This window comes from Balaenoptera physalus (genome assembly GCF_965194825.1).
Source record: "Balaenoptera physalus genome assembly, chromosome: 10".
NCBI classification, from domain to species: domain Eukaryota; kingdom Metazoa; phylum Chordata; class Mammalia; order Artiodactyla; family Balaenopteridae; genus Balaenoptera; species Balaenoptera physalus.
Window position 1 is genome coordinate 61,419,410 of NC_138889.1, and position 24,882 is coordinate 61,444,291.

At 38.6% G+C, this 24,882-nt stretch overlaps 2 protein-coding genes across 2 annotated transcripts in view; one reads left to right on the top strand and one right to left on the bottom strand.

The window, feature by feature from the left end:
• PAAF1 (proteasomal ATPase associated factor 1) overlaps window positions 1-17,721 on the bottom strand; it is a 45,118-nt gene extending 27,397 nt beyond the window's left edge. The window contains exons 1-4 of the mRNA XM_082411305.1: window positions 17,556-17,721; window positions 16,351-16,391; window positions 13,325-13,428; window positions 9,296-9,385 (exon numbers count right to left, since the gene is read on the bottom strand). Coding sequence (XP_082267431.1) covers window positions 9,296-9,385; window positions 13,325-13,428; window positions 16,351-16,391; window positions 17,556-17,602 — 282 coding nt within the window. The 5' untranslated portion in view covers window positions 17,603-17,721. The remainder of the gene's footprint in view (window positions 1-9,295; window positions 9,386-13,324; window positions 13,429-16,350; window positions 16,392-17,555) is intronic.
• Window positions 17,722-17,736: 15 nt separating this feature from the next.
• On the top strand, window positions 17,737-20,724 carry COA4 (cytochrome c oxidase assembly factor 4 homolog). Its single transcript, XM_082411347.1, has 2 exons — window positions 17,737-17,876; window positions 20,072-20,724. Exon 2 carries the CDS (start codon window positions 20,084-20,086, stop codon window positions 20,336-20,338), a length of 255 nt encoding a protein of 84 aa, XP_082267473.1. The 5' UTR covers window positions 17,737-17,876; window positions 20,072-20,083; the 3' UTR covers window positions 20,339-20,724.
• Window positions 20,725-24,882: the final 4,158 nt, after the last annotated feature.

The following is a 24,882-nucleotide window of genomic DNA, read 5'->3' on the forward strand; positions in this document are numbered from 1 at the left end:
ACTTTATTTTATTTTATTTTTTTCTTTCTTTCTTTCTTTTTTTCCTTCCTTTTCTTCTGAGCCATGTGGCTGACAGGGTCTTGGTGCTCCGGCCGGGTGTCAGGCCTGTACCTCTGAGGTGGGAGAGCAGAGTTCAGGACATTGGTCAACCAGAGACCTCCCAGCTCCACGTAATATCAAATGGCGAAAGCTCTCCCAGAGACCTCCATCTCAATGCTAAGACCCAGCTCCACTCAACGACCAGCAAGCTACAGTGCTGGACACCCTATGCTAAACAACTAGCAAGACAGAAACACAACCCCACCCATTAGCAGAGAGGCTGCCTAAAATCAGAATAAGGTCACAGGCACCCCAAAACACACCACCGGATGTGGTCCTGCCCACCAGAAAGACAAGATCTAGCCTCTTCCACCAGAACACAGGCACCAGTCCCCTCCACCAGGAAGCCTACACAACCCACTGAACCAACCTTAGCCACCGGGGGCAGACACCAAAAACAATGGGAATTATGAACCTGCAGCCTGCAAAAAGGAGACCCTAAACACAGTAAGTTAAGCAAAATGAGAAGACAGAGGAACACACAGCAGATGAAGGAGCAAGGTAAAAATACACCAGACCAAACAAATGAAAAGGAAATAGGCAGTCTACCTGAAAAAGAATTCAGAGTAATGATAGTAAAGATGATCCAAAATCTTGGAAACAGAATGGAGAAAATACAAGAAATGTTTAACAAGGACCTAGAAGAACTAAACAGCAAACAAACAATGATGAACAACACAATAAATGAAATAAAAAATTCTCTAGAAGGGGGCTTCCCTGGTGGCGCAGTGGTTAAGAATCTGCCTGCCAATGCAGGCGACATCGGTTAGAGCCCTGGTCCGGGGAAGATCCCACATGCCATGGAGCTACTAAGTCCGTGTGCCACAACTACTGAGTCTGTGCTCTATAGCTCCCGAGTCACAACTACTGAAGCCTGCGAGCCACAACTACTGAAGCCCGCACACCTAGAGCCTGTGCTCCGCAACAAGAGAAACCACCACAATGAGAAGCCAGTGCACCACAATGAAGAGTAGCCCCAACTTGACACAACTAGAGAAAGCCCACAAGCAGCAACAAAGAGCCAACACAGCCAAAAAATAAAAATAAGTAAAAAAAATATATATTCTCTAGAAGGAATCAATAGCAGAATAACTGAGGCAGAAGAACGGATAAGTGATGTGGAAGATAAAATAGTGGGAAAAACTACTGCAGAGCAAAATAAAGAAAAATGAAAAGAATTGAGGACAGTCTGAGAGACCTCTGGGACAACAGTAAATGCACCAACATTCGAATTATAGGGGTCCCAGAAGAAGAAGAGAAAAAGAAAGAGACTGAGAAAATATCTGAAGAGATTACAGTTGAAAACTTCCCTAATATGGGAAAGGAAATAGTCAATCAAGTCCAGGAAGTGCAGAGAGTCTCATACAGGATAAATCCAAGGAGAAACGTGCCAAGACACATATTAACTAAATTATCAAAAATTAAATATAAAGAAAAAATATTAAAAGCAGCAAGGGAAAAACAACAAATAACATACAAGGGAATCCCCATAAGGTTAACAGCTGATCTTTCAGCAGAAACTCTGCAAGCCAGAAGGGAGTGGCAGGACATATTTAAAGTGATGAAAGGGAAAAACCTACAACCAAGATTACTCTACCCAGCATGGATCTCATTCAGATTCGACGGAGAAATTAAAACCTTTACAGACAAGCAAAGGCTAAGAGAATTCAGCACCACCAAACCAGCTTTACAACAAATGCTAAAGGAACTTCTCTAGGCAGGAAACACAAGAGAAGGAAAAGACCTACAATAACAAACCCAAAACAATTAAGAAAATGATAATAGGAACATACATATCGATAACTACCTTAAATGTAAATGGACTAAATGCTCCCACCAAAAGACATAGACTGGCTGAATAGATACAAAAACAAGACCCGTATATATGCTGTCTACAAGAGACCCACTTCAGACCTAGGGACACATACAGACTGAAAGTGAGGGGATGGAAAAAGATATCCCATGCAAATGGAAATCAAAAGAAAGCTGGAGTAGCAGTACTCATACCAGACAAAATAGACTTTAAAGACTATTAAAAGAGACAAAGAAGGACACTACATAATGATCAAGGGATCAATCCAAGAAGAAGATATAACAATTGTAAATATTTATGCACCCAACATAGGAGCACCTCAATACATAAGGCAAATGCTAACAGCCATAAAAGGGGAAAACGACAGTAACACAATCATAGTATGGGACTTTAACACCCCACTTTCACCAATGGACAGATCATCTAAAATGAAAATAAATAAGGAAACACAAGCTTTAAATGATACATTAAACAAGATGGACTTAATTGATATTTATAGGACATTTCATCCAAAAACAACAGAATACACTTTCTTCTCAAGTGCTCATGGAACACTCTCCAGGATAGATCACATCTTGGGTCACAAATCAAGCCTTGGTAAATTAAAAAAAATTGAAAGCATGTCCAATATCTTTTCCAACCACAACACTATGAGACTAGATATCAATTACAGGAAAAAATCTGTAAAAAATACAAACACGTGGAGGCTAAACAATACACTACTTAATAATCAAGAGATCACTGAAGAAATCAAAGAGGAAATCAAAAAATACCTAGAAACAAATGACAAGGAAAACACGACGACCCAAAACCTATGGGATGCAGCAAAAGCAGTTCTTAAGACAGAATTTTATAGCAATACAATCCTGCCTCAAGAAACAAGAAACATCTCAAATAAACAGCCTAACCTTACACCTAAAGCAATTAGAGAAAGAAGAATAAAAAAAAACCAAAGTTAGCAGAAGGAAAGAAATCATAAAGATCAGATCAGAAATAAATGAAAAAGAAATGAAGGAAACAATAGCAAAGATCAATAAAACTAAAAGATGGTTCTTTGAGAAGATAAACAAAATTCATAAACCATTAGCCAGACTCATCAAGAAAAAAAGGGGGCAGACTCAAATCAATACAATTAGAAATGAAAAAAGGAGAAGTAACAACTGACACTGCAGAAAAACAAAGGATCATGAGAGATTACAAGCAACTATATGCCAATAAAGTGGACAACCTGGAAGAAATGGACAAATTCTTAGAAAAGCACGACCTTCTGAGACTGAACCGGGAAGAAATAGAAAATATAAACAGACCAATCACAAGCACTGAAATTGAGACTGTGATTAAAAATCTTCCTACAAACAAAAGCCCAGGACCAGATGGCTTCACAGATTAATTCCATCAAACATTTAGAGAAGAGCTAACACCTATCCTTCTCAAACTCTTCCAAAATATAAAAGAGGGAGGAACACTCCCAAACTCATTCTACGAGGCCACCATCGCCCTGATAACAAAACCAGACAAAGATGTCACAAAGAAAGAAAACTACAGCCCAATACCACTGATGAACATAGATGCAAAAATCCTCAACAAAATACTAGCAAACAGAATCCAACAGCACATCAAAAGGATCATATACCATGATCAAGTTGGGTTTATTCCAGGAATGCAAGGATTCTTCAGTATACGCAAATCAATCAACGTGATACACCATATTAACAAATTGAAGGAGAAAAACCATATGATCATCTCAATAGATGCAGAGAAAGCTTTCGACAAAATTCAACACCCATTTATGATAAAAGCCCTCCAAAAAGTAGGCATAGAGGGAATCTACCTCAACATAATAAAGGCCATATATGACAAACCCACAGCCAACATCATTCTCAACGGTAAAAACTGAAACCATTTCCTCTAAGATCAGGAACAAGACAAGGTTGTCCACTCTCACCACTATTATTCAACATAGTTTTGGAAGTTTTAGCCAAGCAATCAGAGACGAAAAAGAAATAAAAGGAATCCAAATTGGAAAAGAAGAAGTAAAGCTGTCACTGTTTGCAGATGACATGATGCTATACATAGAGAATCCTAAAGATGCTACTAGAAAACTATTAGAGCTAATCAACGAATTTGGTAAAGTAGCAGGATACAAAATTAATGCACAGAAATCTCTTGCATTCCTATACACTAATGATGAAAAATCTGAAAAGAGAAATTAAGAAAACACTCCCATTTACCATTGCAACAAAAAGAATAAAATACCTAGGAATAAACCTACCTAAGGAGACAAAAGACCTGTATGCAGAAAACTACAAGACACTGATGAAAGAAATTAAAGATGATACAAACAGATGGAAAGATATACCATGTTCCTGGATTGGAAGAATCAATAGTGTGAAAATGACTATACTACCCAAAGCAATCTACAGATTCATTGCAATCCTTATCAAACTTAGTGGCATTTTTCACAGAACTAAAACAAAAAATTTCACAATTTGTATGGAAACACAAAAGACCCCGAATAGCCAAAGCAATCTTGAGAATGAAAAATGGAGCTGGAGGAATCAGGCTCCCTGACTTCAGACTATACTACGAAGCAAGAGTAATCAAGACAGTATGGTACTGGCACAAAAACAGAAATATAGATCAATGGAACAGGATAGAAAGTCCAGAGATAAACCCACACACATATGGTCACCTTATTTTTGGCAAAGGAGGCAAGAATACACAGTGGAGAAAAGACAGCCTCTTCAATAACTGGTGCTGGGAAAACTGGACAGCTACATGTAAAAGAATGAAATTAGAACACTCCCTAACACCATACACAAAAATAAACTCAAAATGGATTAAAGACCTAAATGTAAGACCAGACACTATCAAACTCTTAGAGGAAAACATAGGCAGAACACTGTATGACATAAATCACAGCAAGATCCTTTTTGACCCACCTCCTAGAGAAATGGAAATAAAAACAAAAATAAACACATGGGACCTAATGAAACTTAAAACCTTTTGCACAGCAAAGGAAAACATAAACAAGATGAAAAGACAACCCTCAAAATGGGACAAAATATTTGCAAATGAAGCAACTGACAAAGGATTAATCTCCAAAATTTACAAGCAGCTCATCATGCAGCTCAGTATCAAAAAAACAAACAACAATCCAAAAATGGGCAGAAGACCTAAACAGACATTTCTCCAAAGAAGATATACAGATTGCCAACAAACACATGAAAGGATGCTCAACATCACTAATAATTAGAGAAATGCAAATCAAAACTACAATGAGGTATCACCTCACACAAGTCAGAATGGCCATCATCAAAAAATCTACAAACAATAAATGCTGGAGAGGGTGTGGAGAAAAGGGACCCCTCTTGCACTGTTGGTGGGAATGTAAATTGATACAGCCACTATGGAGAACAGCATGGAGGTTCCTTAAAAAACTAAAAATAAAACTAACATATGACCCAGCAATCCCACTTCTGGGCATATACCATGAGAGAACCATAATTCGAAATGAGTCATGTACCACAATGTTCATTGCAGCTCTATTTACAATAGCCAGGACATGGAAGCAACCTAAGTGTCTATCGACAGATGAATGGATAAAGAAGATGTGGCATATATACACAATGGAATACTACTCAGCCATAAAAAGAAATGGAATTGAGTTATTTGTAGTGAGGTGGATGGACCTAGAGTCTGTCATACAGAGTGAAGTTAAGTCAGAAAGAGAAAAACAAATACCATATTCTAACATATATATATGGAAACTAAAAAAAAAAAAAAGTGGTTCTGAAGAACCTAGGCGCAAGACAGGAATAAAGATGCAGACGTAGATAATGGACTTGAGGACACGGGGAGGGGGAAGGGTAAGCTGGGACGAAGTGAGACAGTGGCATGGACATATATACACTACCAAATGTAAAACAGATAGCTAATGGGAAGCAGCCGCATAGCACAGGGAGATCACCTCAGTGCTTCGTGACCATGTAGAGGGCTGGGTTAGGGAGGATGAGAGGGAGACGCAAGAGGGAAGAGATATGGGGATATACATATAGCTGATTCACTTTGTTATAAACCAGAAACTAACACACCATTGTAAAGCAATTATACTCCAATAAAGAGGTTAAAAAAAAAAAAAGATGACAATTCAAGTCCTTGAGATAAAGGATGGATTACTTTGTACTGCTGTAACAAGCTAATCATTTCAAAAAGAATTAAGTTACACAACATTGTAAATCAACTAAACTTCCATAGAATAAATTTTAAAAAATTAAGTTAGACCCCTACTTCAAATCAAATAACAAAAATAAAGTTTGAAATGTAAAAAATAAAACATAAAAATTCAAAGATTACTATATTTATAATTTTATTTACCAAACACTATTTATATTGTGCTTGCCATGTTCCAGACCCAATTCTAACTGCTTCAGTCCTCATAACAACCCTAAGAGATAAATAGTTTTACTCCCATTTTACAGATTAGGAACCTATAGCACAGGAAGGTTAAGTACCTGGCCTAAGGTCACACAGTTAGTAAGTGGCAGAACCAAAATTCGAATCCAGGGGGTCAAATCCAATGAATCCGTCTCTAGAGTCCCTGCTCTTACCCATTATGCTGTGTAATTACAAGTAAATATATATTTATAATATATATTTATTTATATAAAATCATGGACTACCCTAAGCAGGGTCCCAAAGGTAGTCACCATAAATTGATAGGTTTTATTATCTAGAAAATTAAATATTTTGTATGTCAAGACACAATAAACAAATAACAATAAACAATAAGCTAGAAAAAACCTGTAAAATATATAGCAAAGGATCAATACCCTTATTATAAGAAGAGCTCTTATCAATAAAGAAAAAAATTCACACTTAGAAAAATGGGCAAATGACATGAAGAGAGGCCAATAAATATATGAAAAAGTGGTCAATTCATAATTAATCAAAGGAATGTAAGTTAAAATAGCAATGAAACACCATCCCTAAAAATGGTAAAACTTTAAAAAATTCAAATACCCAGTATCAGCAGAGAATGTCAAGCCAGACTGGTAGAAAAGCAATATGGTAAAAGTCTTTTTAGTCAATGGACAGGGCCCAGTAGCAGGTCAATTAATCAAAAACTTCAGTTAGAGTAGGAAATAATAAAAAATGATACATAAATACCTACATTTTATTTTAACTCAAATATATAAATGTACATTAATATTCACTAATTTTTTCATCAGTCCACTAATTACTATAAGGAAGCTTTATCTTGACTTGCTTGTAATATACTCTAAGCAAAAGGTACACAACTTCCAATTTCCTTAAAGCAAGGCAAATCTTTAGTCACACTTACAAAGCAATCTAAGAGCAAAAATTTATACAGGGTTTTTTAAAAAAATCTTTCCCCTAATATTCTACTACATTTATCTTGTCCACACATACTAAAATAGAAGGTTTTAAAAAAACTCTTCTTAGGAATTCCCTGGCAGTCCAGTGGTTAGGACTCCACAGATTCAATCCCTGGTCAGGGAGCAAAGATCCTGCACGCTGTGTGGTGCAGACAAAAAAAAAAACAACTCTTCTTTATCAAGTCTCTATGAAGCAATCAACTTAGTTTTCAAAGACATAGTCACTGTGCCTTTCACACTCATATTTCATTGGTTTAATATATTTAATTAACATAATTTCAAAAACAACACAACTGGCATTGTAACTGACCCTTGGTAAGCATTCAGCTTAACTGGGAGTGTCAGTATGCAGACCTCAGAGACTACAAGCTGCAAATGTGTTGTGGGCGTGAGTCAGAATGGTTTACAGAGGAAATGTAGAGCAACAGTTGACTCAATAAATCAGTTAAGTGGAAGTCAGTTAGAACATACCAACAGCCTTATAAAGTACATTTCCTGTGACTCAACATTATACTTTTATAAATGTACTCTAATTTTTTCTTATCTTTGTGAGAAAAGGGTTAGCTATATCATCAAAATATGAAGTCACGAAATCGGAAATGACTGAATGTCCGGTAATGTAAGATTAGAAAAATAAATTATAGTTAAGTCATAACAGTGGAATACTATGTAACTCTTAAAATAATACACATAAAGTAAACACAGAATGACGTACATAATATATTATTAAGAATTAAAAAATAACTTATAAAACAGCATGTACTGTAAAAACCTATTGTGGTGAAATATTTAAAGAAAAAAGACTGGATCAAGTAAAATAATGATATGTAAAGCTTAGCATGTACTGGCACATAGCAGGTGATCAATAAATGTCAGCTATTACTACTATGATTATTATTTTTTAACTTTTTAAAATCGAGATACATTAATATACAATATTATATAAGTTACAGGTGTACAAAATAGTGATTCACAATTTTTTAAAGGTTATATTCCATTTAGAGTTATTATAAAATATTGGCTATATTACCTGTGTTGTACAATATATCTTTGTAGGTTATTTATTTTATACATAATAGTTTGTACCTCTTAATCCCCTACCCCTATTTTGCCCCTCCTTATTTCCCTCCCCACACTGGTAACCATTCGTTTATTCTCTATATCTGTGAGTCTGTTTTTGTTATATTCACTAGTTTGTTTTATTTTTCAGATTCCACATATAAGTGACATCATACAGTATCTGTCTTTCTCCGACTTATTTCACTTAGCATAATGCCTTCCAAGTCCACCTATGTTGCTGCAAATGGCAAGATTACTGTGATTATTATTAGTAAGTGTTACAAAACAAAAGCTCACAATAGTTATCTTCAGATTATAGAAATGAGTGATTTTCACTTTTACATTTCCTAAATTTTCATCACTAAATATATATTTGTTTTGCAATAAGGATAAAAACAGCTATTTTTGAAAATGTACCACACACTAAGAAGCAGTAGGCTTTAATATAATCAGTTTATTCACCTATTTCTCATTTCTGCTTCTAAAAAGCTTATGGTAGTAGAAAGGGCTTTATCACAAAGACCTTTGAAAATTATCCCTCAATATGCTGTACTTGGAATTTTGAGAAAATGCCCCTTCCGTTAGGCAAAGGGACAGAAATATGAGCAGTGGCAAATTACTCAAACATCAACTACTATCATCATTATCCAAAAGCTGGTAAGTGGCTCTGGTAAAACATATATAAGGAAATTTCATACAATTCCTTTCTTTGAGATTACCAGTGAGTAGATTTGTATATTTATTCTAAGTGGACCCAAGTACCAGTTTTGCCAAACATATCACACTTTATCAGCTGTGTCATCTTATAATGCAAAGTAAATGAAAAACACATTAATTATGAATATGTTTATAGCACTAGACAAGCAGATAAAATAAAAAACTAACATGTTATTATATTTTCTCCTCATTTTATCAGAATACTTACACTCTTTGCATGAATTCTGGAAAAAGTAGTATATGGTGCCAAAAACTTCGAAGACGCATTTTCCTTTGGACATGAAATATGAATGCTTTTCTAAACAGAGAAGGAAAAATGAAATCCATCAGTAAAGCTACTCCAATGGAATTAAAGCTTCTTAAAGAAAACATCAGGACGAAAGAACACTCTTACCTTTTAAGTGTACCCTAATCCTCCTTCCCCAACCCAAGAAACTGTCACTCCCCTACAGATCAGCAGTCCTTTTACTGCAGAGGGCTGCAATGTAATTTGGTACTGCTGAGCCATTATGCTTTTATGTTGAAGAAAACTGTTCCATAGAAGACAAACCAACAATAAGATACAAATGACAAACACGAGAACATTAATTTTCATAAGAAAATCTAATACCAGTATTCTTAGTCAGCAGTGTGGCAAGGAATAGTACCAACAGTTGTGAAAAAACAGCACCAGCTCCCGGGCCTAGGGCTGAAAAGACTAGTCTAAAAGTAAACTTGTTGCCTATAAAAGAACTTTCAGAAAAAATGTTAGACTACTGACATGTATAGTTACCAGAGTAAGAAAGTAGGTAAAGTAAATTACGGTACACTCATACAATGTGTAGGCCCTGGTCAGGCTTGTGGTGCCCATTCCCAACTAGTACTTAAACTGACTATACGTGTTCATAGACTGGTCATCACCAAATAGCTGTCTTATGATTTCCCACATGTTTTGACTAGTCATTATCACATATATTTCAGCTACTATAGCAAGATAACACTAGTGACACAGTAGTAAATTATACCTAGAACCAGATGTTAGATTCAAGTGACATGACCTGCTGAAGGCAGACTGCAACCATTTAGGGTAAACATGGTGGTGTTTCAATGCAGAGGTATAAAAGGCTTGGTAAACATCACCTCAAGGATTCTTGCAATACGACAATCCCTTACTCTAATTTGCAGAATACTAACACCATCCCCTACGTGTATATCTCCTACACAGAGCGAGGAGCTGCTCTCACCAAATGGCCCCTAACCTGTTATCTCTTCTGCAGCAGTACTTGAAAGTTTCTGAAAATTCTGCTGGACAATGAAAATGCCTTCAATAATCAAGATTTTCTGAACCTCTTTATAAGGCTAATCTATGTACAACAAGCACAGTCCTCATAGTTCATTAGAAAGAACAGTTTCAAAGTTATAATATTCTCATCACTGAAAATCAATATGCTCTTATTACAGGTCTTCTCCTTTAAAAAGAGAATTAGATTATCTATACAAACAGTACTTTCTTAGCCAGCGTATCTATGCCTGGCTGCCTGCAGGCCTTTCATTAAATGAGTTTTTGCTTCTAACCACATGACAAAGCCCATACAGCTGCAAGAGAGCTGACCTGGATTTGGAATTGTCTCCTGTACCCGAAACTAAAGTGTCAGCTAAACTTTCCTGGCTAAATATTCATACCAAGCAAGGACATGAGGAGCTCTGAAAGCTTAGTGTTCGCGCCTCTGTAAGAACTGGGTTTGCTCTCAGAAGACTATTTCTTTTGGGCTAATTATGTAAAAGATTTCAAGAATCAGTGGTTTTCTCCTGCTTATCGATCCTGCAAATCACCCTTTAATCCATAAACAGACTATGAAGGAAGATAAATGTTGAATTACCTTCCAGCAGTAGAGAATTATGCTGTTAATGAAAAGATATTAAAGAAAAGCTGCAGGAGATATCAAAACAGACAAAATTCAGTGTGAGGGGGAGGTGTGAATATTCCACATTAAGATAAAATTAAAAGTCAAACTTTTTATCTTTCCAGGTTAGGTTTTTAAGCATAATGACAGATCTGTATAATAGAACAATGTAGCAACATCAAACAGCAAAGTGACTCATGGCAGTTAGGAAACAAATGGATGTTCAACCATAAGCATTTACTGTCTGACTTAGCAAGTACACTGCAGAAATTAGTAATGATATTGGAAAAGATAAGGATTGTATCACAGCCTGAGTACAAAGGGAAGAAAGGAAGTCAGCGCCCAGGCTGTGGATGGATACTGGCAAACACCTGGAAAAAATGTAGGCTTGCAAGGTGGTGTTATACTTGAAGTTAATAGAACTGGGTTTCAATTCTGACATAGTCTAACTAGCTTTGATTATTAGGGGTTAATTAACCTCTCTGAATCTGTTTGCTTACCTGCAAAATGGAAATTTAAAATGCCAATCCCACAGGATTGTTAGCATAAACAATAACTCACTTTTGAAATATCTTAGTTTCTTTCATATGCAATTTCACTCCCCACTAATCAGCCTATGAGGCTGTCTCTGTTTTATAGATGAGGAAACTGAGGCTCAGGTAACTAAGTTACTTGTCCAAAACCGTATTGCTAGTAAGTGTCACAGTAACTAAGACTTGGACTCAGATCTTCTGGCACTTTCTACAATACTGTTTATGAAAAACAAATATAAAATATATAATAACATGTAGCTTATTATTTTGCACAGAGGATAATGAATGAACATCTGCTAAAGATCTTATGTAAAAAACGAAGTATTCTTTACTATTGTCAGTACACCTGAAATATTTTACAACTAAAAAAGCTTAATTATACACACACCAAAAAAGGCTGTTTCACCCTTTGGGAATCATCTCACCAGAGCACACTGACTGCTGCCATCAGAAAGAGGAAGGAAAGTCAGATCATGAGTTCTGCAACACTTACATGGCCACCTACTCACCTCAAAGACCAATGAGAAAAACAATTAAGTACTACTAATACAGGTTTTCACCAAGGTGTGGCCAGACACATCATAAAACTACACTGTACAATATGGTGGGTACTAGCCACATAAAGCTACTGAGCACTTAAAATGTGGCTAATGCAAATGAGTAAATGAATTTTTAATTTTATTTAAAGTTTAGTTTAAAAACATACTTGATTCAGTTACTGGAAAACTTTTTAAGTACGTTTGGAACTACTTAGGTATGTGAATCTGTTTTCAACTGTAAATTTTTTAAAACCTAAATATATATCAAGTATTTCCAATAAAAAATAAGGGTCATGGCACAGTGGTCAAGAATCCGCCTGCCAATGCAAGGGACACAGGTTCAAGCCCTGGTCTGGGAAGATCCCACATGCTGTGGAGCAACTCAGCCTGTGCGCCACAACTACTGAGCCTGCGTGCCACAACTACTGAAGCCCACACTCCTAGAGCCTGTGCTCCGCAACAAGAGAAGCCACCTCAATGAGAAGCCCGTGCACCGCAATGAAGAGTAGCCCCTGCTCGCCGCAACCAGAGAAAGCCCGTGAACGGCAACGAAGACCCAACACAGCCAAAAATAAATAAATAAATTTATTTTTTAAAAAAATTAGAGTCTGAATTGAGATGTGCTCTAAGTGTAAAATATACAGAGGATCTCAAAGACTTAATAAAAAAAAGAAATGTAAACTATCTCTAATAATTTTTTATATTAACTACAGGTTAAAATAATATTTTAGATATACTGGGTTAAATAAAATACATTATTAAAATTAACTTCACCAGTTTCTTTTTACCTTTTTTAGGTGGCTACTAGAAAATTTTAAATTACACATGTGGATACACACTACTATATATAAAATAGATAAACAAGGACCTACTGTATAGCACACGGAACTATATTCAATATCTTATAATAACTTATAATGGAAAGGAATCTGAAAAAGAAAATATATATGTATATACATAACTGAATCACTTTGCTCTACACCTGAAACACTGTAAATCAACTATACTTCAATAAAAAAAATTACATATGTGGCTCACATTATTCATCTACTGGACAGCACTGGTATAAGGGAAGTAAGAGGAAGTTTGCATCTAAAAGCATATGTATGTATAAAAGAAAAAGAAAACTCCTGACATTCAAAGGCAGTAAAAACTATGATTATTATACAAATGAAATGGAGATGACACTGATATGCAGATAACAGTATAAATATTTAAAGTACGTATATAGGTACTACCATAGTTTTGGACACAGTGCTATCTAGAACACATGAAAACCTACCTTGTTTATTTCGTTCACAATAAATCCTTCTGAAGCTGTAACCTCTGGGATGCCATCAAGGCCAATTCCTTGACAAGTCAGGCTGCCATACAAAGTTGGTTTCCCTATATAGCACAAAAAAGCATGTCTCAAAAAAATACAAGAATTAAACATTTTTCTCCTTGAAGACCCAATTCAGGCATCTGTATAAATGCGAGGAAATTGGCTCATGAAAGAAAAGCAGGCACTTGTGTTAAAAGTGAGGTGAAGTAGAAAGAGCGCTAGTCTAGGCAAACCTAATTTGGAAGAAATAAATTCAAGGACTAAAAGCCAGGAACAAAGATTTTGAGATACAATATAGTATTTGTAGAGAAAACTACTGGAGTAATCTCAACCTCAGTTTTACTGGCTGTGAAATGGAATTCTACCAGGATGAAAGGTGAAGATGAACATGAACATATGCATTTATCCACAGTATATACACATAATTCAGAGTAAAGAGTTAAGCTTCAATAACTGGAAAATTTGCTTAAGTAGGACACTGCTTTTGCAGTGATATGGGCTAAATAAGGTATTATCCTACACATAAACATATGTAGATGGTAGAATGGAGTTAAAAACATTCTATTCTTCTTCTGCACTTTATATATACACTTCTGCAACAGCCCATAACACGCTGTTTACATTTCTGGCCTCCCCACCAGACTGTGAAGTCCTTGAGTTCAGAAACTAGCAAGGTGCTACAAATTATTCAGTAAGTAACTTGCACCAAACTGCAATTCTAGGAGTAAGAGGGAAGTAAAAACCATCATGGATTCATGCAGGGTGGGAGAGCTTCTTAGAGAGGGTGGGACTTAAGTAGGATCTTGAAAGAAAGATAGGACTAGGCCAAAGATAAGGGAAAGGAAACCCCAAGTCAGGGAGGGGCATGTTAAGAATAAAAAAAAGCCACAAAGAACAAGGGGGAAGGAGGCATCAATTAATATACCAGTTTGGTAGCTGAAAGATACTAATGGAGTAACTCACAATCTAGGGTAGAAGTATGGACTAGAGAAGATCTAGTGAAGTAGGTTTTGCAGAGAAATGGCATGAAATTCTAGTTCAGAAAGATGCCACAAAAATAGGATTGAGTGAACTCTGCTTTTTGCCACATTTCATGATTCCCTCCTGACTTCACCAACCATCCTATGAAGTCTGGCCCTTTTGGTACAATATTTCAACCAATCCCCTGTCATCACCCTCAATGACCTCTCTACACTTGTAAAGTCTCTGAAATGATCTCAGTCTCAGTATTTTGTTTATATAACAAAAGTGGGAATGATCCAACTACTCACCTTCTACATTTCTACATGTAGGCTGCTGAGTGCAGATACAGAAAAGGACACAACTGTGCAGACTGGCACCACTACAATTTACCAGTTTCCAAACTCTGCACAGTTTTGCAGTCCTTTTGCCCCTTTTGTTCCCCAGAGCAGCCAATTCTCATGACACCTAGTCTGCCATCAAAACCTTCTTCCTTCATAACAGCCAAAAATTGGAAACAATTCAAATGTCCATCAACTGATGAATGGACAAAAAATGTGATATATCCTTACAACAGAACATTACTTGGCCGCAAAAACAAATGAATGCTACAAAATGGATGAACCTTGAAAACGTTATGTTAAATGAAAGACACAAAAGGCCACATATTATGATTCTATTTATATGAAATGTCCAGAACAGGCAAATCCATAGAGACAGAAAGTCAATTAGTGGTTGCTAGGAGCTAAGAGGGCAAAATGTGGAGTGACTGCTAAAGAGCACAGGGTTTCTTTCAGGGGTGATGAAAATGTATGGAGTTAGTGGTGACAGACATACAACTCTATGAATATACTAAAATCCACGGCATCGTACACTTTAAAAAGATAAACCTTATCATATGTGAATTATATCTCAATACAGCTATTATCTAAAAAAAATTAGAATGCTAATAGTACCTACCTGATACGGTTGTGAGGAATAGAAATAATGTACGTAAAGCATCTAGAACATAGCGCACATTTTATTTCAAAGAAAAAGCTGACCCTACCTCCAACATCACAAAGAAAACTGAGGCTATAAGATACTCTCACATTTCCATACTCATGTCTTTGCATTTATCTACATCTACACTTACCCTCACCTTCTTTCATCTTAGGCTTTTAGACTTAATTCAATCTCCTTCTCTCTCCTCTAAGACAATGGTTTTTCCATTAGTCCTTCTCTTCTCTACCTACAACCTATATTTTAATTGCTCTCCAATTAGTTCCCATCTTTAAAAATAAAAAAAAAAACCCTTGATTTGGAGACCTTCTAGCTACCCTGTCTTCTTCGATGCAGCATCAATTTCCTCAAAAGAAAATTCTGTTTAAAACTCTAGTTCTCATAGAAATAAAATATCTTATTATAAAAAGATATCAAAGGTCTCTGAAATGACAAATTATCAGTAAAACAAAGGAAAATTTATAAACCTTGGGAACGATAAATGGCAGGGTGAGGTGACCAGGTGTTTTACTCTGATGCCTAGAATGGTGGTAACTTAAGAACTGAGACAATCAAGGAGAACCTGTTTGACAACAGAAGTGCTCAGCTTCAGGTTTTGGATTTGATAAACTCAAGACGACAGTGAGAGCTTTAAGCAGAAACGCATAGCAGACAACTACTCAATGTCTGCTTGAAATTGAAGAGAGGTCAGAACTAGAGCTAAAGCTCTAGGAATCATAATCAGGAAGGTCACAACTGAAGCTATAGAACTGCTTAGAATACAATAATATATGGCTAAGAGACTGATTAAGAAGCATCAGTAATGTCTCCATGAATAAGTCTGTGGCTTCCAAATGGAAAACCAATCTGAAGGCCTTCCCCTAGAATGGAGTTGCAGAATCATTACAGCAGAGTGGTCAAGAACATTTGAAGACTCTTAGCACTATGCAAGAGAACTTTGGGCTAGGAGAAAGGAAGCTCTCTCCTAGGGGTAGTAAATCCTCTTTCTCTAAAGGGAAGGCATATAGATTTAAGGACATTACCTGGGGGGTGACAGCTCAGCCAGGCCTCCCCTTCGTCCTTCCTATGAAGAGAGACAAAAACCTAATTAGGCTCACTCAATGTCAAAAAAGGATGGCACTGATGCAAGGGAGAAAGATCATATAATTTCTAGTTTGGCCACAGCACTTAGACATGATCTAGTCTAACATCTCATCCAGGCACAGACAAATTTTGTTTATTTGTTGAAGAAATATTTGTGGACTAAGTGTTTAACGCCTAGATCTGCTGGTTAAATGAAGCTCAAGTATTTCATCAAACATTTCATGAAATACTTATTAGTTGCACAATCTTGGTCAAAGTTACTTCTTGATTCTGGTCTTGTATTCTCTCAAAGGCACTTGGTGGCCCTCAATAAATGTCACTGTTCTTCCTTTTACACATTCTGTGTTGTAGTAAGCAATGTGTATTTTATTTCAGCCCACTTAGAAAAGTGGAAGTTTCTTAAATGCAGGAGACTATGTTTTATTCATCGTCACCATTGTTTCAATTTGAAAAACTTATTAGTATAATAGTTGCCATTCACGGCACTGCTGTACTCATTCTAGTGCCTAGCATAATAACTTGCACAGTATATGATTAATATATGTTAAATAAATGAATGGTTTGCTGTGCATTCCAATTAAGCTGTTTCCTTTTGGAGGGCAGGAACCACCCCTTAACTTTAGAGTACACATCTGAACTCCGCCAAGCATCTATCTAGGTCAGAGTCTGGACATGGTAGGCGTTACACTGTTTCCTGAAAAGAACTGTACAATATGACTAATATACCACTAGAGGTCGAGGAGCATACAAAGACTCCATCACACACTCAAAGACAATGTGGTGGTGGAGAGTACTGGGACTTTTGCAAATAACTGAGGACCAATAAATATTTGCTAAATGACCATGACTACTTGGCCAAGAGTCTTCCTGCCTCCCAGTTTTCCTGTCTTTCTCCAACTCATTGATCCTATTCTGTCTCTGAAATCACACGGTGCATATGTGTTTCCTTGGCCTCAGCCCAGCTCTTGCGAGAACGAAAAACAATGACCATGTGGGTTTGAGACTTCTTTTTCTAGACCCAGGGTTCCCTCAACAACTGATGAGGTAACCCCTACGGATATCCTGGATCGGGCATGGCTCTCCTTAACGTAAAGGCAACATCCGCTACCCGCCTCCTCCGTCCCGGTTCTGCACCTAGATTCACCTGAGAGCCTGGGCCCAGTCGCTCTGAATCCTCAAAGGCGCCGCCATCTTGATCCCGCCTCCACCAGCCCGCGTCTTCCGCTCTTTCACGGAAGTGGGTCCCTGCTTAGGCGCTGCGTCGAGAACGAAGGGCGGGATCTACACCGAGAGGCCACCAATGAAAATGCGCGGTGGATCCTCTTCCCCTCCCCGCCCCTTTGTGCGCCCGCGCTTCCTACAGGAGGCTGGTTCCTGACAGGAGTGTCGGAAGAGTTCCAAGTGCCTGCAAAACCGACGCAGCTGTGCAGGAGCGCGCGTTCGGGTCCTCTTGTCCGCGTGTTCGGTGAGCACTGTGTGCCGCGATCTTGCGCCGTGAAGCCTAGCTGGCACAACTGGGGGTGTGCCCAGCGGCCGCGCACGCGCATGCGTCCTCTTCTGAAGGTGGGAGAGGAGCCGTAGGTGACTTAGCCACCTGGGTTTCTCTGCTTTCCCATCCTTTCCGTGCCTTCCTCTGCCAGGCCGGTTTCCGCGAACCAGCTACCGACCATTTAGCCTGTCTTGATCTCTGAGCGAGGGTCTTCCTTTTTTTACTCTAGGGAAGACTGAGTACTTCAGGCAGCATTTACTTGAGTCCTGTTGTAGCCCATGCACTCACTTGTGACTTATTAGGATATTAATCCTTACAGCAATTCTAAGAGTTAAATATTACCTTAAGAAAGAAACTAAAAAAGATTGCACGCTAAGGCGTGTGCATGGTAAAGTGAGTAAAGTATTTGAACCCAGATTTCTTGGCTTAGGATCCAAGGCACTGTTCTTTCCACCGCACTGTTCCAAGAGGTTTGCCCTTGTCTTTATTTATTTATTTGATTTTTTTTTTTTTGATGTGGACCATTTTAAAGTCTTTATTGAATTTGTTACAGTATTGTTTCTGTTTTCTGTTTTGGTTTTTTGGCCACTAGGCATGTGGGATCTTAGCTCCCGGACCAGGGATGGAACCCACACCCCCTGCATTGGTAGGCAAAGTCTAAACCACTGGACCGCCACGGAAGTCCCTGCCCTTGTCTTTAAAGAGCTCACAGTGTATTTAAGAAGAGGAAAACATAGGAGCTATTACTTATCCAACTCTTTGGACGTGCCAGGCTCCTTACACGCATTATCTCATTTAGTCTTCAACAATCCTGTGAGGTAGATTTGATCTCTATTTTTCAAGAGAGATTATGAAGTGATTTGCTCAAAGTCACCCAGTGAGTCAGTGACAAAGCTAAGTTTCCAATCCAAGTCTGTTTCAAAGCCCAGTTTCCCCCTCCTCCCTTAGGTTATACTGCGTCTAAAGCAAATGAGTTTCGTGTAGGGCTATAGAGTTCTTAAATCCATCTTGTGACTTCCCCATTGCCCTCTGGGCGCCTTAATATGAGGCCTTCCTATGATCAGACACTTTCTCAACTCACCAATTTCATTAATTTTCCTGTACTCCTACTCTGTTCTCCAGTCATGTAGAACTTTCAGTTCCTCTCATGTCAAATTCTGTCTCAAACCCCCACCTTGCTGTTCCATTGACCAGGAATATTCTTTACATCTCTGGCTTACTCCTTTTCATCCTTTAAGCCTCAGTTTAGAAATCACTTTCTCCAAGAAGCCTTCCCTGCCTGTTCCTGCCCTTGTCTGGATTAAGTATTCCTCCACTGTGTTCCCAATCTTAGCTGTCTGTACACACTGTACACAAGTAAACAGCCTATTTACTTATCTAGATTGTAAACTCTGTGAAGGCAGAAACTGTGTCTTGTCTAGGTCACTCCTGTATCTTCAAATCTAGCATAGTGCTTGGTACATGATAGGTACTCAGTGATAAATTGTTGAATGAATCAGAGACCCAGGAAAAACATTAAGTAGTCTTAGCTCATTTACAGTCTGTCATGGTAAAATTTGTACAAACCTTTCTTAAGTTCCTTCTGTATGCTACCTTGTGCTGGGTGTTCTGAAGCAGATGATTGTAGGAAGACAGTCTGTGCAGATACACCTCACGTTAAATACTCTCACACCTCACAGACTCATTTCTTGCCCTGGACCCTGTATGCTCTGTGTTACAGCCACACAACTCTCTCCATTCTCTCATATGTCAAACTCTACACATATCTGGATACTCTCCCAAGTGCTAAACTTTGTTCTTCTCCAGCCATAGATTAAGGCTAATTGGAGAAAAGAACATAGCTTTTCCAGAAAGGAAACATTTCACTTAATTCAGATTCCATTAGTAGAATCATTTGAGCTTATTAGTGCTGTGCTAAGCATTCTCATATACTTTATCTCATTATGTTCAGTTCAGACCATTTTGCAGGCCTGCTCTCTGCCAGGCCTAGTGCTAGGGGTACCAAGGTGAATCAGGCCCAGTATCTGTCCTCAAATAGCTTACAACCTTCAAGGGGAGACATATGCTTAAATAGGCTATAACAATGCAGTGGTCAATGTTATTTACAACAGAGGAACAGTGTCATATATAATCATGTCCCTACTCTAACCTTGCCTCCGTTGATGTTCTAGAGACTCCTAAAGATGTCAGCTCAAGGCCATACCTGGTCCCGACAGGTGAAGAAAGAAGATGAAGAAGAGGACCCACTGGACGAGATGATCTCCCGCTCTGGCTGTGCTGCTTCCCACTATGCAGTGCAGGAGTGCATGGCCCAGCACCAGGACTGGCGACAGTGCCAGCCACAGGTGCAGGCCTTTAGGGACTGCATGAGTGAACAGCAGGCAAGGCGACGGGAGGAGCTGCAGAGGAGGAAAGAGCAAAGCAGTGCCCACCGCTGAGACCCCACACCACCTATCCCCAGAGGATGGCCCTACAGAAACTAGCACCCAGAGAGATCATGGGAGAAAGAAATCCTTCCACAGTGGAAGTGTGGGCCAAGAAGTGTAAGACTTGGGGATAGTATTTGGGCCTGGGGTTGAGAGCCAGGCAGCCATGGGTTTGGACATGACTGCCATAAAGAGCAGTCATATTATCATGTTGAGATCCTACACATCCTCACCCATCTTATGTCACCGATATTAAATATTGACCGGTATTTGCCACGTAAAACAAAGAAATGGGTTAAAGGATGCTCTCCTATGCTACATCTTGGGTCAGTGTGCCAAGTACGGCGCTGATTACATGGACATTTAATTTTAAAGTAAATTTACAATCTAAAGGTAAATTGGTTACCTAGTCAGTTCTTCATTTATTCAGTCATTGGTTCAGAAACATCAAGTTTTTCTGAGACCTTCTCATGTGCCAGGCACTGTGTACGAAATTGATATGATGAAAATATGATCTCTGCCTTTATGTTGCTTTAGTCTGGTTTAAGAGAGAAACAAAACAACACTAGAACAACTAATTAATTCCTGACAATGATGTAAATGACTTTCTCTTTCATCAGTTGTTCTGGATGTTTCAGTCAGTCTAATGGAAGGAAGAAGGCAAATGGGAAAACAAATACTGAGTGCCTCTCATATGCCAGACTCTGTTGCATTAACAGATAAAGAGTCTGACCTCAACATGTTCCCAAACAAAAAAACACACAATGTTGGCTTGACATTTTGAAAGTACATTTAACATACAGATTTTCAGCTTTTGAAAATTGGAGAAGCTGTCAACATGGAGCTTATATTCCTACTTAACAATTTGCTGGAGCTGAATTAACAATTCCTCTTTTAGGTGGATGTGTTTTCCAGTTCACAACAGTTGCCACCACTTTTCATTTTCTTCCATGGAACTGCATTACCCATTCTATTACTTTCTGTCTAACATTTGGGAGTGGTAAGGGAGTTGGGAGGGTGACCCCTGCTATAGAACTGGAATGCAAAGGGGCATGTGCTCTCATCATCATCAGTAACATTTCTTAAGCATATATATATATATATTAGAAGCACAAGTCTGAAATATAGTAGGCCCTAAAACTACTTTGAGCCTTTGTGTTGGTATTCGGGAAGGAGAGAAAGAGAGAAGGGGAGAAGATACGAGGAATACGAGTTCAAAGAACAATAAAATCCAATTTCAGCCTTCAGGCAGAAGGGGATGATTGTGTGTATGTGTGTATATATATATAAAAGGATGAATGAATCTCTGTTGGGCCATGTGTACCCAGTGCTGTGGGTCATCAGAGGTAGCAGTGTGGACTGCAGCTGTCAGCAAGAATTTCAAAGAGAAGGGAGGTAGTTGAGTTGACACCATTAAAGATGAAGTAGACACTACATATTTTAACATATATAGCAGAAAGGATTACCATCTGCAACAAATAAAAAGTCCCTACAGGGATTTCTCTGGTGGTCCAGTGGTTAAGACACTGCTTCCATTGCAGGGGGCACGGGTTCGATCCCTGGTCGGGGAACTACGATCCTGCATGCCGCATGGTGCGGCAAAAATAAAAACAAACCAACCTAGAAATCAGTAAGAAAAAACAAATAGCCCAACTGAGAAGTGAACAAAGTTAAATATGCCCCCCAAACATAGGAAACTGTAAATATATTCTACATCGCTTATAATCAGAGAAATACAGATTTAAAAAACAAAAGTACGGGCTTCCCTGGTGGCGCAGTGGTTGAGAATCTGCCTGCCAATGCAGGGGACACGGGTTTGAGCCCTGGTCTGGGAAGATCCCACATGCCACGGAGCAACTGGGCCCGTGAGCCACAATTACTGAGCCTGCGCGTCTGGAGCCTGTGCTCCGCAACAAGAGAGGCCGCGATAGTGAGAGGCCCGCGCACCGCGATGAAGAGTGGCCCCCGCTTGCCACAACTAGAGAAAGCCCTCGCACAGAAACGAAGACCCAACACAGCCATAAATAAATTAATTAATTAAAAAAAATAAAAAATAAAAGTACTATTAGATGATCCTGTTGACAAAAATTAAAAATATTTATAATGACCAGAGTTGGTGGGGATGGAGAGAAACAGACACATTCACACTATTGAAGGGATCATAAATTAGTAAAGCTTTTCAGGGCAATTTGGTGAGATCTACAACTGTTTTAAATATTTAAACAGCAATTCCTCTTGTAGGAATCCGCTTAAACATCTATTATGTTCATTGCAGCATTGTTTATAATAGTGAATAAGTGGTCACAGTGTGAAGTTCCATCAGTAAGGACTGTATTTATATATTCAAATATGTTACAACAGAAATGTACCTATATATTAATTTGTATAATTAATAGAAATAATAGGTCATGGGGGGCAGGGTATTCTAGCAAAGGGAAAGGGTGGAAGGACCTCAGCAGGAGGAATGGCTTTCAAACCAGCTAAGTGGAGGGAGCAGGTTTGGAAGGACTCCAGTCGACAGGGAGCTAACACTGGGACGGTCACAGAATGTTTGGGCAAAGAGGGCTCTATTGCCACCCAAGCCTGTTTCCTCAAGTATCAATAAATGGGGATAATTCCTATTTAATAGGCACACTAAGATAATTAAATGAGAGGTAATATATAAATACCTGGTAATAAAAGTTGTTAGTATTTATTAAACTACTATAACTAATATGTATGAAGCATTTAACTCAGGCTATCTGGTTCCAGAGTCTGTGCTCTCAATCCCTATGATATGCTGCTTTCAAATTCCACTATGCCACTTATTAGCAGTGTGGTTTTGGGCAAACTACTTAACATCACAGGATCTGTTTTTTCTTCTGTAAAAATACCTTCCTCAAAGGCATCAAAGCTAATAAATGTAGATCTTCCTCATAGGGTTGTTGAAAGAATGAGTCAATATTGGTAAAGAGCTTAGAAATAGCATCTGGCACATAGTAAGCATTCACTAAATGTTAGCTATTATTATTACTGTGTGCTAGTCACTGTCCTGAGTCACATTATCTCATTTAATCCTCATAACACTACTAACTCCCCTTTACAGAGGAGGAAATAAAGGACAGATTGGGGATCAGACTCCCAAGTGTGTGTTCTAAAGCCTATGCTATTCTCTGCTCTGTTCTCTCTCACAAGCATGTAGTGCCTAGTACGGTGCTTAACACACAGTAAGTAAACATACTTACTGTGTAAATACATAATTACTTTACTTTTTTTTTAGTACTTTATAAAAAAGGAAACTAACTAGTGCAAGTTCCCCACAGTGTTTTAGATTAGTATGGGTTTTTAGTCTCTCAGCTCTGTAGCCCACAGCCATGGACCTGGAGTTTAGGGTGGTCCATGCCTATCCCTATACACTCTACATCTACCTCTGCAGAGAGGCTTGGTGCCAGGGATGAGTGGAGAGATCTATTGGCTGGGTGCCACCGTTGTCTAGGCCTAGGGCAGACTCATGATTTGGCTCTTCCCTGCAAGTTCCTTGGCTGGGGATATGGCCAGTGCTCAGTACAAAGGTGCACTGTAAAGTGTTTTACTAGATGAGTAATGAGATACTCCTCCCACTCTTCCTCCCTCAGGTAAAGTTGCCAGACCAAATCCTGGGCTGCTGACTTCAGAAATCCGAGGAGAACTGGAGGAAGTCCAGGTTGAAACCTTATATACTTTTCCACTGTATGGAATGGTAGGGTTCCCTGCTCTGCTCCAGCAGGGACTTAAAACACCAGAGGAAGCAGGAGGGATTCTTTCCTTCTCTAGCAGTTATCTTCTGAAGAGTTTTCATTCCTCAGAGCCTGGACATCTTTCAGAGCCTGGCTATTCTGTCTAAACATGGAGCTGATTCTCTAAACCTGAAATGTCTGAGAATGAAAGTTATTCCAGAGGGGGTATAAGAACTAAATGAATCATTTCAAATTCTCCAGGGAGATCAGACATTTGAAGACAAAAATGGCACAAAGATTAAAGTACAGATTAAACAAGCACAAGACACATTGGCTGCTTCTGTCTGTAGTGCCTTGTCAGCAGATCTAGTTCCAGACATATCCAATGCATGCTCAGAGAGCTTTCCTTCCCTAAATATACTTTACATCCTAGAACAGTGGGGACTGGGGTCTCTGAGTGTTGCTACATTGTCTGAATGGCCAGAATATCCAGATTCCATCTCTTTCTCTGCAACTAAAAAATACCCTTTCAGAATCCACAGCTGGCAATTTTTAGGCTCGATGGTGGAGGAACAAGGCATCCCCAGCCAGAAGAAAGGGACTAACAAGCCGAGGAATCCACTGGCCTTCAATAGGAAAACTGCCCGTTTAACCTGGACATTTGGTCCTTCTTGAAAGTTACTGATCCACATAAAAATCCATTTCTAAAAATCTCAGTAATGTGTACTGAACCAGGAATCGAGTGACCTGGAGCGATCCCTGTGAGTGACCTTGGACAAGTTTCTTTCCCTCCTGGGCCAGTTAAGTCATCTGTAAAATGAAGATCAAAACAGATTATCTCAAAGGTTATGCATTGATAGA

Excerpts from the sequence above, each read along its gene's own strand:
- COA4 (XM_082411347.1), top strand. The coding sequence starts at position 20,084 with ATGTCAGCTCAAGGCCATACCTGGTCCCGACAGGTGAAGAAAGAAGAT.